Here is a 15,854-nt window from a genome sequence, read left to right on the forward strand (position 1 = left end):
CTCAACATCTATCGCCACTGGATAGTGCAATTGACGATGGCCCTGAATGGCCGCTGAAATCTATATTTTGACTTACGTAATCATGAGATGAAATTGTAACTGTTTTCCAAGATCATCAGTCATGGTCTAGCAGTTCCTACCACGCTGAAAATTAGACATGCTTACATAAGCCACACCGTCTGCGTTGTGTTCTTTGTCGTCCAAGAGTCTCGACTAGCTCGCGAGTTCCTGAACTTGATGTTTGCGATGGTGGTCTGTAAGGGAAACTGCGTGGTAATGCAAGATTGCACGGTGAGTTGAAAAGAGTGACTTAGAAGACAACCAGGTTGTCCCAGGGTTCACACTGACAAATGACATCATGTTATGAGTTTTCGCTTTACTCTCTCAAAGTTTCTGAGCATCTCGAAATTAAGTAGCAAAGCAAACTTTGTTCGACACTTAGCTAGTTATCATGGCCAGTCTTCATCGTCTCAGTTTCCTTCTCCCTCTCGTGAGACAGGCTCTCGTAGCGAATATCATCCCCATTATTGTAGGCAAGGATGGACTTACCTTCACCCCCAACCTCATCCGCGCTTTCTCCAGAGATGTGATCGAGTTCCGGTTCTTGTCACGAAAACATAGCGTTATAGCCAGCGATTTCGAACACGCCTGCAGACTAGCTCATCGGAGAGGATTCTTTTCTGGCTTTCCTCCCCACGCACCCAGGAACAGTCAACGTGAGTTGCTTACTTTCGTTAACTTGACAACTGTTGGTCATGACATGACCTGTTACTAACTAATCACTTCAATACTAAGAGCGCGTATTTCGTGTCCAGATCAATAACACCCACACGATACTGCTCACCAAACAACAACCAACGCTGTGCCAACGGCATGGTTGCTATCATCAACCTTCCTGGATTGGGTCAGGACCTTCTTACCGCGTGCGCCCAGCTCGCTCGACATGCGGAAATGCTACCTCTCCCACAGGCAAGCCTTTTGGAGGAGTCATTGAAACAGCTACATCTATCAGCAACACCACAACTGACGGCACTACACGCTCAACGTCTTTTGCCCGGACGGAAACTGTCACCAGAGAAAGCAAACAACAACAACAAAGGCCAGGCTCATCGAAACAGGATCTCATCGTGAGGTTGTTACCAGCGCCAAACCGACAGCTCGCAAAATTGAGACGGTGACTACTGAGGATACTCAACCGACGGAGGCAGTGGTTGTGGCGGTTATTACTAGGACGGATGAGTCTGCAACTGACACTCGGACTGGCGAACAAAGCGCTGTTGAGACAAGCAATGCGGGATTGCTGGTTGTACCATTTGCGGGGCTGATCGCTGTAGCTGTTGGTGGTTCCTTTCTTTGAGCTTTCTTCGGCACGCGATCTCGGGTAATGCGAGGTCGCTTTGTATGGATGGGACGTTGCTTTCTAGGATCGTTGGCATTTTTTTTTGTTTGGTCGAGTTGGGCTTAAGACTTGTGGGTTTGGCTCTTGGATTCCGGCCATCGAGTTACAAGACTTCCTGTCTTTTACAAGAAAAAATCAGTCAATTTCAACAATCAATCCAGTGGTTGACAGCAGCCGCGCATGTAAAGCCGTCGTCACTAGTTGCAATTTCGTGCTTATCGTGATGGAGTTAAGACCGCAACCGTCAGCAGAGACGACTGCAGTTTCTTATAGCCAGTCCAGCTTGAACGTTGCAATTGACCCAAGCCATGCTTTTAATGAGTCTATGTGTCTATCTGAATTCAAACCTTCATTCGAACTAGACTTCACCTTGAAGAGAGTTCGGATCGCACTGGTTGAGACGATTCCGAGGTTGGCAGCAAATGACGTCAATCACGATCAAATAGCGATGCTCCTGGCATCTCCACAAAGCCAGGCCAGGCACAAGCTATGCCCGAGACGGTCTAATCTGCCCACCTTCTTATCTTATCGCTGGGCTTATCGCCCAACAGAGTCCTTGGACCCTGTCCAGCCCGCGTAGCCTCGGTGCCTGCCTCAGATATCTGCCTTCCCTGATAGGTTGTAGCGGCGCGAGTGAAACAGCCTAGAGCCCGTGTGACCTGCGGAGGTGATGTGTTGTCGTCTGCCTTATGTTGATCTTTCCCATCATCGTCATCTTCTCTCTTTTCACCGACAATTGGGCCCTTTGCTCTCATCTCTGATCTCTATCAATCAGTTGCTGCTCCAGGTCGCGTTCTGCATTTCTCAATCGTGATCTATTCTCTTGCCTTTCATCGTACCAATCATGAAGGTTTCCAACGCCTCGCTCCTTGCGCTGCTCCTCCCGACGGTCAGCGCGCGCTTTATCGAGCCTGGCGAGACGGACCGGGTGATGCTCTATCCCGATGGCATTCCCGAGGCCCCAAAGAGCACGCAGAAGTTCCTCATTGAGCTTGCGCCTGGCGAGACAAGATGGGTGACGGAGGATGAGAAGTGGGAACTGCGCCGTGTAAGTGCCCTTGGATGACTCTAACCAGTCTGGGCGTAGGTTACTGACCGTCCCATCTGTGTAGGCCGGCAGGCGATTCTTCGATATCACCGATCATCAAGATCTTGGCAGGCTGCGGACTGCTTCCAAGAAGAAGAGCGTCTTCCCGGAGACGGTCACTCAACAAAAGGCAGTCAACCCGCTCCTGGAACAGCTGTCCAAGAAGCAGATGGAAGACCACCTCACAACTTTCACTGGTTTTTACACCCGGTATTACAGAGTAAGCAATGCCAGAATCCTCCAACTAGACCCAAAACAATGCTGACAGCTCCTCTGTCCAGTCTGATGAAGGCCGCAAGTCCAGCGAATGGCTTCTTAGCCAAGTTCGCCAGACGATCAAGGATGCCAACGCCGAGGGATTCGTTCGGGCAGAGCCCTTTCAGCACTCATGGGGCCAGAACAGTATCATTGCCACAATTCCAGGCCAGACCAACTCAACAATTGTTATTGGCGCTCATCAAGACTCCATCAACCTCTTCTTCCCCAGCTTCTTGGCGGCGCCCGGTGCCGATGATGATGGCAGTGGAACTGTGACCATCTTGGAGGCGTTCCGTGTGCTTCTGCAGTCACAGGATGTTTTGCAGGGCAAGGCGCAGAACACGATCGAGTTTCACTGGTATAGTGCCGAGGAGGGCGGGTTGCTGGGTAGCCAGGCTATCTTTTCCGCATATGAGAAGCAAGGCCGGGATGTCAAGGCCATGCTGCAGCAAGACATGACCGGCTATGTTAAGCGCACGCTGGATGCTGGCAAGCCCGAGAGCGTTGGCGTCATTGTGGACTACGTGGATAAGAATCTGACGGAGTTCATCAAGAAAGTAATTAAGGAGGTATGTAGCTTAGTATCCACTTGGAAATTTTGTTGGATCAGAGGGGCTGACACCAAACAGTACTGCACTATCCCCTTCGTCGAGACCAAGTGTGGCTATGCCTGCTCCGACCATGCTTCGGCTTCCAAGGCTGGATACCCCTCTGCCTTTGTGATTGAGTCTGACTTTGACGACTCGGACCCTCACATCCACACAACCGATGACACGATCTCGCACCTGTCCTTCGACCACATGCTGCAGCACGCACGCATGACGCTGGCGTTCGCATACGAACTGGCCTTTACTGACTTTGTTGCTCTTGAAGAAGCCAAATATTTCAAGCACGATGATTCACTGTGAATGATAGTAAGGTTATCGGAAGCGGGTGTTACAGGAGTGTAAAGAATTGCTTTTTATGGAAAGAAGGTCAGGCAGTCATGGTTTATTGGAGTGATGAGATGATGGAACGGTATGGTATATCATTATGCATGAGAATCTATCCATTGTTTTTCCTATATTCTACTTTGAGCTGTTGTATTAATCACGCCGTGCGCCCTGGTATCCAAGCATATCCGAATGGTGAACGGTGCATGCCACACGCCTTCTCATAGAGAGCAACACTAGTACGCCTCGCCAGTGCTTGCGGATGAAACTTCTATCCATCCTCATCACATGCGGTCCTCCAATTGCTTGCTCCTCGTCTTCGCCCAGCTCTCCCGCTCCTTGCTGCCTTGTTGATCCAAGTGCAGACCCCGTTCGACCCACTCCTTACTGGCCATGTGGTTTAGGCGAGACAGGGCACGCGCGAAAGCAAAAGCCTCCTCATCGCCCGTGAACAGGTTGGACTTAGCGAGCTGCTCAGCATTATGTTCCAAATCATCCATCAAATGGTTCATGACATCCTCCACGGCCCCATCATCCAACACTTGTCCATCCTTTCCCTTACTCTTGAGCAACGACTCCCGCACCTCAGCCCGCGACAGGAATAACTCGTTAAGCGGCACCGCCGTCGTGAGCACCAACTTCGCCCGCGACTCATACACCGCGTCAATGAATGTGATGAACCTCCTCGCCAGATCCCGCTCGCGGTACGTCATTCCGGGGACCTCGGTCACGATGAACGCGTCGTATGAACGCATGAGCTCGAGGTAATCGGCTGCGCTGGTTGGCTTGCCGATCAGCTCGGCGAAGGTGAACCACGCGCAGCGCCCGCTCACGCGGGGGACGACAATCTCACGGCCCCAGACGGTCTGGACCTCGCGGCGGGGTTCGGGCTGGGCAGGGTCGCCTAGGAAGCGGAACCAGCGCTGCGCGTGCTCAATGGCTTGGGCGTCGAGACCGATATGATAGACGTCGGAGGGCGGTCGGGGGATCTTGCGGTAGTCGGTGGGTGAATCGAGGTTGATGACGTGCAGGCGGGTCTTGAGCAGCTCGATGGCGGGGATGAAGGACTCGCGCTGGATGCCGTTTTTGTAGAGCTCGTCTGGGTGGCGGTTGGAAGTTGTTACAAGGACGACGCCGTGAGACATGAGGGCTTCGAGCAAGCGGCGGAGGATCATAGCGTCGGCGACGTCGGTACATTGGAACTCGTCGAAGCAGAGGACACTGGATTGGTCAGCGATTTCGGCGGCTACGAAAGGCACGCCGTCGACGTCATTGCCGAACTTGAGCCTCGTTTGGTGCAGGCGCTGGTGGACGTGTTGCATGAAGTTGTGGAAGTGTATTCTTGTCTTGGACCGGATGTTTGAGGGGAGGGTATCAAAAAAGAGGTCCATGAGCATGGTCTTGCCGCAGCCGACGTCACCATAGAGGTACAGCCCCTTGGGAAGATTGCTGGGGATCTCAAGGCTGGTCGACTTCTTTTGTCTGAACCAGGAGAACAGTGACTTGGAAGGCTTGGACGACTCGAGAGTTGGATGGACAACGGGAGGGGCCTGGTAACCCTTCAGCTCCTCGTGAAGGTTTTGAAGGTTGTGAATGATCCCTGGAGCAAAAGACATTAGTCTTCGGCTCTCCTTGGCAGCAATCGGGCTCCATGCTCACCTCTTTGATGAGGATCATCCTTAAGCGTCCCGTTAGCAACTCGACGGTCATACTCTGGAATTGGCCCCGTAGCCCCAACATTTCCTACGACCACATGTCAACAGACCTGCCGAACCATGAGTTTCTCCCATGAAGCGCACCGTTGCTCACAGAGGCCGCTGCTACCGCGGCAGCAGAAGAAACCTTTCTCCTTTGGCCGGCAACGAACTGCGCAGGAGCCACACTATGTTGGACGGTTCGAAGTCTAACGCTTTGGTGTCCTGATGCTCTACTGGCAGGTGTGTGCCCACATGAAGTGCACAGCTGGTGCCGGCGCACACAGCGAGAGCCTGCAGCGGCAGCTTGACGGGGAGCGAGAAGGATATGGCTCCTTGCAGGGAGCGAAGACAGCTTGGCGCGCATAGTTTTATAGAGTCGAGATGCCCGTCCTGTCCGATTTGTGACCGTACATGCAAATATACTCGTCGAATCCTGTAGCACACGACACGTGCGAAAACACAAATAGGGGAGGAGGACTCGGGAAGACGGAAGCCGGCCAAGAAAAGCCGCTCCTGCTCGGTGGAAGACTTGCGTTGGGACGTTGCAGGGATTCCACGACACTGGAAGAGCCGATATAGCAAATAAGAGAGTGACTAGTGCAAATGCAAACAAATAATGAGCGTAGTCAAGAAGTTGGCTCTTCCAGCGCGGCAGGAATGCAGTCTGGCGGGGTTAAACGAGAGGTTCATGGGGTCTCATTCTCGGTCTTCGGTGTCGGGAATTTCCACTCGGGTCCCGAGGGGAGTCAAGGGCACAGGCGGGTTTTGCCGGGATCCACAGAGCCCAGAGCCGCGGCACACCACTCCACCGGACCTTGCAGTTCGCTGAATCTCAGTTATGGGTTGTGCGGGGTCACAATGACGGGAGAGGAGGGAATGACGCAAGGGGCTTGGCATTTGCAACCGCTTGTTCACTTGTTCAGATGATTGCGGCCGAACCCTCTTTAACTTGCCATCTGAGACCCAGGATCCCAACAGTCTAAAAGTGCGGATGATGTGAATGATCTCGGTCAAGATTGAAGTCCTGGGACATCAAGATCTTAATTGGCTTCAACTCATTTTCCGCCAAGATCTTATCGATAAGATGCTTGGGCGTTGAGCGCGAAAGCGTTTTCATGGGCTGGGCATGTGACATAAGGCTTGGCCCGCGATTACCTATCGGCCCTGAGAGTCCGGGGCTTAAATCAACCACAGCTGTTGCCACCGGTTCTCACATTCTTCTCTAGTCTTGGCAGGACTGGAGGTTATTTGAAGAAGTCCAGCATTTTCGGTGTCCCCTCAAGAGGATTTGGATGGATGAGGGATGAATAATAATAATAATATTAATAAAACCTTCTTCTAGATGAAGCACTCGACGATAACGAATCCTTTGTTTGGTATATACCTCAAGGTTTAATTCGCAGAGACAATATTGCCATATTGTTATACCTGTGGTTGTCTTGCTACAAGTTCTAATCCTTCTCCCGTTTTTGTTTCGGTATCAAAGATCCCAGTGAGATCTTTTTTTACCGGCCAACGGTTACGGTGGTGTAAAGTCCAAGCGTCATTGAAACAACGTAGTTCATCATGAATCTCTTCGATGACACGACCTTGAACGATTGCCTCTTCCCCCTTAGCACCAAGCATACTTCTCGTTGGCAACCCAGTTCACCTCCTCAGCCGGCCCTTCGCTGTACCACATTAGGCTGGCAATGCTGTCCTTGTCCCGATTGACAAATTCGAACTCAATGCCGGTCTTCTCGATGAGAAACTTGACCTTCGGAGGAGGGTTCCACACATGGATCTCTTGAGCGAACCATTCAGCAGCCTCGTGCTGAGCGATCCGAATGATCGACCGGAGCCCGTCGACAAGTTCCTCATTCGGCCGGTTCTCGTCCTCAACAACGACCCTGAGGACATGTAGAGTATTGCCCTCCATTTTCTTCAAGCCCCCATAGTATCCCCTCATCCAGATCGCCCACACCCTCTGTCCGGGCTTGCCAGCAACAGCACCCCTGACTGTCGGCGTGCGCCCGAAGATGCACTTCGTCATGAAGTCCTCCCTCATCATATGCCACAAAAACGCATCCAGCTCCGGCAGGAGAGCGACATGCGTCCTGCCATCCCGCCTGCTCGCCAAGTCCTTCCTCAACAACCTCTCATCCACACACGCCAACTCGGCCAACTCATGATAGCCGATCGGCACCGCAACCTCCTTCACCCCTTCTTCTCTCTTCCTCGGCCGAATCGCCACATGGCTACTCTCAAACGGCGCCCACCCATGTTTTGCATAAAACTGCTTCCCAATATCGCTATACAACACCGAGAATAGCGCCCCCTCCTCCCCAGCTTGCCACCCCTTCAACACCCTCCCTAACTCGGACATCATCCTGCTCGCATATCCACGCCCGCGATACACTGGATCCGTAAAAACGCTCGCAATCCCGTGGCAGACCCCCTCGGTTACCTTCCCATCCCGTACACTGATAGCCTTTTTCCTGATACTCTCACACGATGAGAGCACTGGCCTCGCATCCGGCGGCATGTCGCGCACGGTGAGGATCCAGTGCGTGATGCCGCCGTTGCGCGCCAAAGGCACGGTGGTCAGGTAGGCTTCGCGCGCGAGGTAGTCCTTCTCCGTGAGGGCAGGCCCCCACATGGGATGGGTGAGACGCCAGGTGCGCGCGCGCTCGGCGGGCGTGGGATGGGTGAGGATTAGGGAGGGGGAGGAGGCATCGGGGAGCGTTGAGGGGTCGAAGTTTGGCGCTGGCTCGGGGATTGGGACTGGGACCAAGTGGGAGACGTTGTTGTTGTTGCCTTCGCCGTTTGTTGTGGGAATCGCGGTGGAGGGCATCTTATGGACGAGCCAGGCTAATGCCGCCGTTGGAATTTGCAAGGGACGGAAAAAATTCTGTTTTGATGTTTATCGGGAGGAGGGGTGAGCGTGGTTCTGTCAGTGTCCGAGAAAACGAAGAAAGAGCTAACTCCGTAAGATGCTCAGGGGTTACGGCTTATAGAGGTATAAGTCCTTCTGGACTGGAGATATTGATATTCAGATCAGTCATTCAGCCAAAGAAACAGCGCAATCGGACCCAACAAAGAACGAATCCAGTCCTGCCATCCCTAGCAAGTGCCGCTCTATAGTAGAATCCTTAAATATCTTTGGAATCAAGTAGGTGGGTGGATTCCCAGTTCTTCGACGTGCCCCTTCACCGCTTTCAATTGGCCAACTGCCACTCACAAGATCAGGGTCAGATGCCTGCCGCGCGTGTGATCGGCCTTCTTGAAATTCTTGCGGGGCGCGGCCGGGGGGGGGGGGGGAAGGAGGAGGGAGCAGTCGTGAAGGTTGCAGAGAACAACCGAAGCTTTCGGCTTACCCACAGTAAAAGCCGATGGTATGCGGCTCTGCCCTAGGTCGCCCAGCCCAGAAAGCACTAGTCAACAAGGATACCAGCACCTCACAGACGTTAAGCTGCACGTTGCTGTGGATACATCCGAATTCTCGGTTGCTGGCGGTTCTGGGGTTAGGACGATGATAGGCAGGCGAGTGGCTGGCTGTAGGTGGTCGAGGAGGAAGAAGTAGGAATACACAACACTATCGAAAAGGCACCGTGCACACTCCCCACAGGCGGTCAGTAGCTCTCCCTGGCGGTATCTATCCCTACAACCTCCAAACGTCTTTTTACATTATTACAGCTCTGTGTAAATATATTCTAATGATCGTGTCCATCATCTTCCGGCTGCGGCTCTGGATCCAGCTTGATCAGGGTATCAATCCGCATAATAGCAATGCAGGCCTCTGTCGCGCTCTTCAGCTGGCGAATCTTGCTAATACTCGGCTCTACCACACCCGCCTTGATCTCATCCACAACTTTGCCCCTCACCAGATCCAGACCGTAGTTCTTGTAGGCCTTCTTCTTCGCGATCGTCTTCTCGTCCTCACTGCCCTCGCCCTCCTGGATCCGCTGCGACAGGGCGTGCCTTGACCGCAGCTGAGCCACGAGCTCCGAGGCATCCTTGGCCGCGTTGATAGCCAGCGTCTTGGGAATGACAAGCAACGACTGCGCAAACTCACCGATAGCGAGCTGCTCGCGCGACCCAACGGTGCCCGCGAACTCCTCCAGAAAGATATGCAAGGCCGTCTCGACAGCACCACCACCCGGGACGATGCTGCCACTCTCCAAAGTCCTCTTGACAGCGCACAGGCTGTCGTGGACTGACCGCTCCATCTCGTCCAGAGTGAACTCGTTGGGGCCACGGAGGATGATAGAGGCAGAAGAGTGTGCCTTGGTACCCTTGATGAGGATGCACTCGTCGTCGGCAATACGCTCCTGAACTACCTCCTCAGCATGGCCAAGGTAAGATGGCTCAAACTTCTCGTCGCCGTTAAGGTCCGAGAAGGTCGCCAGGAGCGTGGCGCCAGTGGCCTTGGCAATCCGGCGGAGGTCCTCTTTCTTGCAACGGCGAACAGCCATGGCACCCTTCTCGACGAACGCCTTCAAGCAGAGGTCGTCGATGCCCTTGGTGGTTAGAATGACGTTGGCGCCAGCCTTGAGGATCATGTCAATCCTCTCGAGGACCATTGTGGCTTCCCGGGCCCGAATAGCCTCCAGCTGCTCTGGATCGTCAATAGTAATCTGAACACCCAGCTTCATGCGCTCTTTCTGAAGATTCATGTCCAAGCAAGCAATCTTGGCGTCTGTTATCCGGGTCTTCATGGCCTGAGAGGCGACAGTGCAATTGAGCGCATAGCCCTTGATGAGCATCGACTCAGTAGCACTCTTGCCGTGAGCCTTGAGGATGTTGACCGCCTTTACCGGGTACTTGACCTCGTTTTTGTTGTTGGTAGTCTTGACGGCCTGGATAGCGTCAACCACCATGTTGGCGAAGAAATCGGCATCAGCACCGATGATCTTGCTGGACATGGAGGTCTTGGCGATATTGAGTAGCGACTCACGCCCCAGGTTCTCAACCTTGATGCTGACGTGCTCGTTCATGTACTTGACGGCCTCACGAAGGGCCAGGCGATAGCCCGTAATGATGGTGGTAGGGTGTATCCGGTTCTTCATCAGATCGTTTGCCCGCTTAAGCAGCTCGGCCGCGATCAGAACAACTGATGTCGTGCCATCGCCGACTTCCTTGTCTTGTTGTTGCGCGAGGTCGACCAGGATCTTGCCAGCAGGGTGTTCGACATCGAGGAGGCTCAGGATGGTCGCGCCATCGTTGGTCACGGTGACATCCTACACAGTTTGTTAGGCCGGGATTGCTGCCAGGGGGCATGGCTGCGGGGTCGTGTTCAGCGCGAGACGTACACCGATATCGTCGACCATCATCTTATCGAGGCCGCTGGGGCCAAACGAACTCTTAACGACATTCGCGATCGCTTGGGTAGCGAGGACTGTGGGCGTGATCAGCTGTGGTGCTCGACATGGGTGCTTCTCCCGTGATGGGGGACGTTGACTGAGGGGTGACGGAAGGGGGGCCACCAACCGTTCTGATCCCGGATGTCTGCGCCAGAGATCTTCTGTCCGCCAAGGAACAGAGTGCCGTTCCTTGGTTGCTCAAAAATGGCGGCCATCGCGGCGAGTCTGGAGGCTTAAACAAAGCAAAAAGGGACAAGCGCGAGGATGGGAGGAGGTAGGGTTGGAAGACGCGATGCTGGAAAGGGATCGAAGGTTGGGTCTGTGACAGGCTCCAGCAATTTCGAAGCTTCGGCGGTCGCTGAGCATGCAACCAAGGCGGACAGCAGCTCGCCCAAGCCCCACCTTCAGTGACTTTTTCCCGGATGAGGAGATAATCCCCTGCCGGGGCTGGCCAAGCCCCAATATGCGCTCTGATTGGTTCCCATCGCTATCAAGGCCCTGGTTCCGGACTGGGGCCCCAGGCCGCGGTGCCCCTCCTTCCAGACCAGAGCGGCGGTCTCAGGTGCGGGGCACCAAAAAAGAAGTCGGGTTTCAGGTCTCCTCTCCTCCCACCATCGCGTCTGGAATTTTGACTCACCTCGTCGACCTGTGTCACTACCCGTCGGACTTTTACCGTAACAGCCAATTCTTTAATTTAGTAGGATTGCGTCGGCTCGACCCGTTTCCTCGACCTCACTCCGTTTTCTGTTTTCTCCATCTGCCCATCAGCGCAACACCACAGCAACTATGACCGACACCAAGGATCAGTCGAAGGCCCAGAAGAAGGCCGAAAAGCAGACCAAGCAGGCCAAGCAAACCACTGTCCCTGTTGTCGGCGGCAAGAAGACCGACGATATCATCGGCATTACCGTCAAAAAGTCGGAGAACTTCTCACAATGGTACCAGGAAGTCGTGCTCAAGGCCGAGCTGATCGAGTACTATACCGAGATCTCGGGCTTCTTCATCATGCGCCCGGCCACCATGTACATCTGGAACACCATTCGAAAGTGGTTCCAAGAGCGCATCGAGGCAATGGGTGTCGAGGAGACCAGCTTTCCTATGTTCCTGTCCCAGAAGTCGCTGGAGAAGGAGAAGGCCCACGTCGAGGGCTTCGCCCCTGAGCTCGCTTGGGTGACTAAGGCTGGCGAGAAGGATTTGGATGTCCCTGTTGCGGTCCGTCCGACCTCTGAGGCCGTCATGTATCCTTGTAAGTGATCATCGGGTCGAGATGTTTTAATCCCCAAGATTCTCCAGCAGCTGACCAGCGTAAACTTCCAGACTATGCCAAGTGGATTCGCAGCCACCGCGATCTGCCCTTCCGCCTGAACCAGTGGAACTCGGTCGTCCGGTGGGAGGCAAAGCAAACTACCCCCTTCCTCAGAGCCAGAGAGTTCCTTTGGCAAGAAGGACACACTGCCCATCTCACCGAGGAGCAGGCTGCTAAGGAGGTGCTCGAGATTCTCGAGCTGTACGCCGGTATCTACGAGCAGCTTCTTGCTGTTCCAGTTGTTCGCGGCAGGAAGACGGAGGCCGAAAAGTTCGCTGGCGGCTACTACACGACGACAGTAGAAGGCTACATCCCCTCGAACGGCCGTGGCATCCAGGGTGCCACCTCACACTGCCTGGGCCAGAACTTCTCCAAAATGTTCGACATTACTGTTGAGGATCCGAACGAGAAGGGCAAGCACCTTTACGTCTGGCAGAACTCGTGGGGTCTCTCGACCCGTGTCATTGGTGTCATGGTCATGATCCACGGTGACGACAAGGGCCTCGTCCTGCCCCCACGCATCGCCAAGATCCAATCCATCCTCATCCCTGTCGGTCTGACCGCGAAGATGACCGCCGAGGAGAAGGAAGCCCACCTCAAGAAGCTCGATGAGATCCTCGATATCCTCAAGAAGGCCGGTGTTCGTGCCGAGTCCGATCTGCGCGACGGTTACACCCCGGCCTGGAAGTTCAACGACTGGGAGCTCAAGGGCGTCCCGTTGCGTATCGAGTTTGGTCCCAAAGATGCGGCCAAGGATGTGGTTAGCTATGCCCGCCGCGACACCGGCGAGAAGGGCACGATCCCGATCGCCGAGCTCACCACCAAGGTTCCCGAGATGCTAGAGACCATCCAGCAGGATATGTACAACCGCGCCGAGAAGGCCTTCCGCGAGCACCGCCTGCAAATCACCAACTGGGACGAGGTCGTTCCCGCGCTCGACGCCAAGAACTTGGTCATCATCCCTCACTGCCTGGTTCCCGAGTGCGAGGAACAAATCAAGGAGATGACCAAGGGCCGCTCTGACGAGTCGCCCGATACCCCCGAGGGCCAGAAGGCCCCGTCCATGGGCATGAAGAGTCTGTGCATTCCCTTTGAGCAGCCCGAGGGTATCGTCAAGGGTGAGACCAAGTGCCTGAACCCGCAGTGCAGCCGCTTCGCCGAGGCCTGGTGCATGTTTGGCCGGAGCTACTAATTGATACCACCGCCAAAAAGAAAAAAAAAGTTTGAACGACATGGGGCTCGTTTCCATTGCCATCTCGACCGTCTCTGGACCATTTCCTATTTTCTGCGTTCGACGAATGCGTGATGTAAATGGCAGGGATATTGTTATGATGTGACGGGATTGCTGATGCTTCTCGTTCCTTTTTAGAGGGTTAGGGAGCGTGGTGTGTTGCCTGCTCGATACCGTACCTGATGCTTGCTTTCCTGATGACTGATAGACATATGAGAAGCATATTGCCCGGAGATGCAGTAATGAGAGATGATGCGAAGCTTTGCTACCAAAACTCAACGTGTCTTAGTGGTCTCTATGTATTGCCATGTCTGTGGAAGGGGTATCTGAGTATATCCACAATCTTCAAAGAGGACTCCAAACGATCATGCAACCACTGCGAGAGACTAACGCCCATTACATCAAGTTTAAGCCTGCCGCGTCTGGCATCATAACTATGTCACCAATCATGACTTATGTCTTTTCTCCGTCTCCTTGTCTCCTTATCTTCATCCTCACCGGCCCGATGCTTCGAGCCCAACCTTTCTAAAGTCTCCTCCTCGAGGGCCTTGCGCCATCCACATACGTCAGCAAACTCGCACGTCCGGCACTTGAATGCCTCTTGTACCGGCACACCTCGCGGGTCGCGCTCACCACGCCACCACCGCATCGTGTCCTGCAAGTACATGTCTAGCTTTTCGGGCTCGACGAAGAACGTATTTGTGCAAATCACTTCACCATCTTCCCTCTTAGGGCTGGGAGGTCTTCTCCGCTTGGCCCGCGATAGCGGTACCTCTCCAGTGGGTTCTGCACCATCAGCACCCTCCTTCTCGACCTCCACATCTGGCTCCGGCTCGAGGCGATGCCGTCTCCGGTAGCGGTACTCAACTGCCACGATCTTACCGAGGTCGTTGGCACCGTTTGGGAAGGTCAACGCGATCTCTGATTGCAGAATGGAGACAAGACTGCGGAGAGTGTTGTACTTAAAGACGCCGGACTGGGGATCAGATGGTTCCGGTTCCGATCCAGTCTCATCACTGTTGAGACTGAGCTGGGAGAGATTCAAGAGTTTTGAAGGGACCCTATTTCCTAGCCCTTCCACCGGGTGAAGGATACCGTTTGAGCCGCGCGAAGTTTTCGATATAGTGTTTGGGAATGACTCTTGGCTGCTCTGAAAGATTTCTTCGTAGAGTTTGCCGATTTGGGCCATAAAACTATCAGAAAAAGGCTCGTCAGGGTTCAGACCGTACCGGGAGAAGACATAAGAGTAGTCAAGTTTCTGAGCTGCCATCTCCGAAAGAAACCGATGGTACAGGAAGAGCTGAATAATAGCCCCTCGCACTTGTGCCTTCGGTGGCCGGGTAGCGGTGGTTCTTGTCTTGACATCCGTAATGAAGATTTGATGGTTAGTGTTAGATCCGAGTGTAGATTGGTCTCTATAAACCGTCTGAGAGTCCGGATCCGTCACTGTCTGACTTCCCTCGCGGCTGCTGAGAACGTCTTGCTCGAGTTCGGGATCCGGATTGTCGTAGCTCAACCCATCAATGACGCCATTGACGACGTTCCCGTCCACTATTCCCCAGACCTCGAATTCGCGAGTAATGCCTTGTTCGCGCAGGACACGTAGCCCTTGGATAATATTCCAGATTTTGAGTCCAAAGACGTCTTCTTTCTTGGTCACTTCTATATGAACAGGGGTCCAAAGCTCTTCCTCCAGCATTTTATGAACCGCGGAGCCCCTCTTCATAGCAATCGTCCTGGTTCTCTTCCCACCTGGAAGCCTGGTCAAGGTGTAGTAATACTGGAGTTCACACCATGAGCCGGCTACCAGATCGGAAACGGAGAGTGGTTTTTTGGGGAAGGTGCGAAAGCGGAGAAGTAGTGACTTTTCCTTGGGATCGTCAGTAGAACGCCGATCTTCTGGCGCTGGCTGGGGCTCCGCGGCCTGCACAGAAGACTCGGAATGATTTTCAAGTTCAGCTAAGGCCCAGCTCACTAAACGCTTTCCAGTCAGTTAGTTCTATTTATGGGGAATAGGAAACAATCATATACATACAATCGGGGTATGTAACGTCCGGGCCTGGAAGCAAGCTGGGAATAGACTCGGTTTTCGCCTTGATAACGTATGAAGCCAGCGCAGGAGACTTCCGGGAGACAGCTGATGCATCCCTAGGAACAGGATACGCGAACTCGCGTGGGGCTTCAGGGTCCTTGAGAGTTTGCGAATCATCTTTATCGAGCTCGGTAATGTCAAAATCAAGATCACTTTCAGTGATCCCTGCAAGAGTCTCATCCACAGCCTGCGCAGTCTTAGAGTCTAGACTTGGAGCATATTGGTTTAAGGATCCAGAAGCCCGACTGGAAGTTGGAGTAGTAGTATCGTGTCGTAGCGATGGGGCCGAGCGGGACTGCGTTCGTGGCGAAAGTGAGGAAAGGCGGTTCACAATAACGATCAGTCTTTCCTCATCTGACGCTGTTAAGTCGTAGCCATATTCTTCATCACTCTCTGAAACAAAGCGCGCCATCCCAGTAAAACTAAGGCATGGTAGTGTATTGAAAAGCGAGATTAATTGTGAAATTAGCAATCTGGAGCATTTCTTTCAGCAAAAAGAACCTTTGAAGA

At 53.6% G+C, this 15,854-nt stretch overlaps 6 protein-coding genes across 6 annotated transcripts; 2 read left to right on the top strand and 4 right to left on the bottom strand.

Moving 5' to 3' along the window:
• Positions 1–2,243: 2,243 nt before the first annotated feature.
• Positions 2,244–3,652, top strand: CTHT_0036100 (aminopeptidase-like protein; the record flags this gene model as incomplete). Its single annotated transcript, XM_006693976.1, has 4 exons — positions 2,244–2,447; positions 2,512–2,706; positions 2,768–3,313; positions 3,374–3,652. 4 exons carry the CDS (start codon positions 2,244–2,246, stop codon positions 3,650–3,652), a joined length of 1,224 nt encoding a protein of 407 aa, XP_006694039.1.
• Positions 3,653–3,960: 308 nt separating this feature from the next.
• On the bottom strand, positions 3,961–5,737 carry CTHT_0036110 (uncharacterized protein; the record flags this gene model as incomplete). Its single annotated transcript, XM_006693977.1, has 3 exons — positions 3,961–5,276; positions 5,336–5,419; positions 5,476–5,737. 3 exons carry the CDS (start codon positions 5,735–5,737, stop codon positions 3,961–3,963), a joined length of 1,662 nt encoding a protein of 553 aa, XP_006694040.1.
• A 1,248-nt stretch (positions 5,738–6,985) lies between these two features.
• Positions 6,986–8,206, bottom strand: CTHT_0036120 (N-acetyltransferase-like protein; the record flags this gene model as incomplete). Its single annotated transcript, XM_006693978.1, has 1 exon — positions 6,986–8,206. One exon carries the CDS (start codon positions 8,204–8,206, stop codon positions 6,986–6,988), a length of 1,221 nt encoding a protein of 406 aa, XP_006694041.1.
• Positions 8,207–9,065: 859 nt separating this feature from the next.
• On the bottom strand, positions 9,066–10,930 carry CTHT_0036130 (T-complex protein 1 alpha subunit-like protein; the record flags this gene model as incomplete). Its single annotated transcript, XM_006693979.1, has 3 exons — positions 9,066–10,592; positions 10,665–10,750; positions 10,843–10,930. The coding sequence occupies 3 exons, from the start codon at positions 10,928–10,930 to the stop codon at positions 9,066–9,068; spliced, it is 1,701 nt and encodes a 566-aa protein (XP_006694042.1).
• Positions 10,931–11,501: 571 nt separating this feature from the next.
• Positions 11,502–13,213, top strand: CTHT_0036140 (proline-tRNA ligase-like protein; the record flags this gene model as incomplete). Its single annotated transcript, XM_006693980.1, has 2 exons — positions 11,502–11,961; positions 12,033–13,213. The coding sequence occupies 2 exons, from the start codon at positions 11,502–11,504 to the stop codon at positions 13,211–13,213; spliced, it is 1,641 nt and encodes a 546-aa protein (XP_006694043.1).
• Positions 13,214–13,691: 478 nt separating this feature from the next.
• Positions 13,692–15,756, bottom strand: CTHT_0036150 (uncharacterized protein; the record flags this gene model as incomplete). The annotated part of the gene is made up of 2 exons (XM_006693981.1): positions 13,692–15,226; positions 15,288–15,756. 2 exons carry the CDS (start codon positions 15,754–15,756, stop codon positions 13,692–13,694), a joined length of 2,004 nt encoding a protein of 667 aa, XP_006694044.1.
• Positions 15,757–15,854: the final 98 nt, after the last annotated feature.

The sequence above is a fragment of the Thermochaetoides thermophila genome (assembly GCF_000221225.1).
Source record: "Thermochaetoides thermophila DSM 1495 unplaced genomic scaffold scf7180000011816, whole genome shotgun sequence".
Taxonomy (NCBI): Eukaryota; Fungi; Ascomycota; class Sordariomycetes; order Sordariales; family Chaetomiaceae; genus Thermochaetoides; species Thermochaetoides thermophila.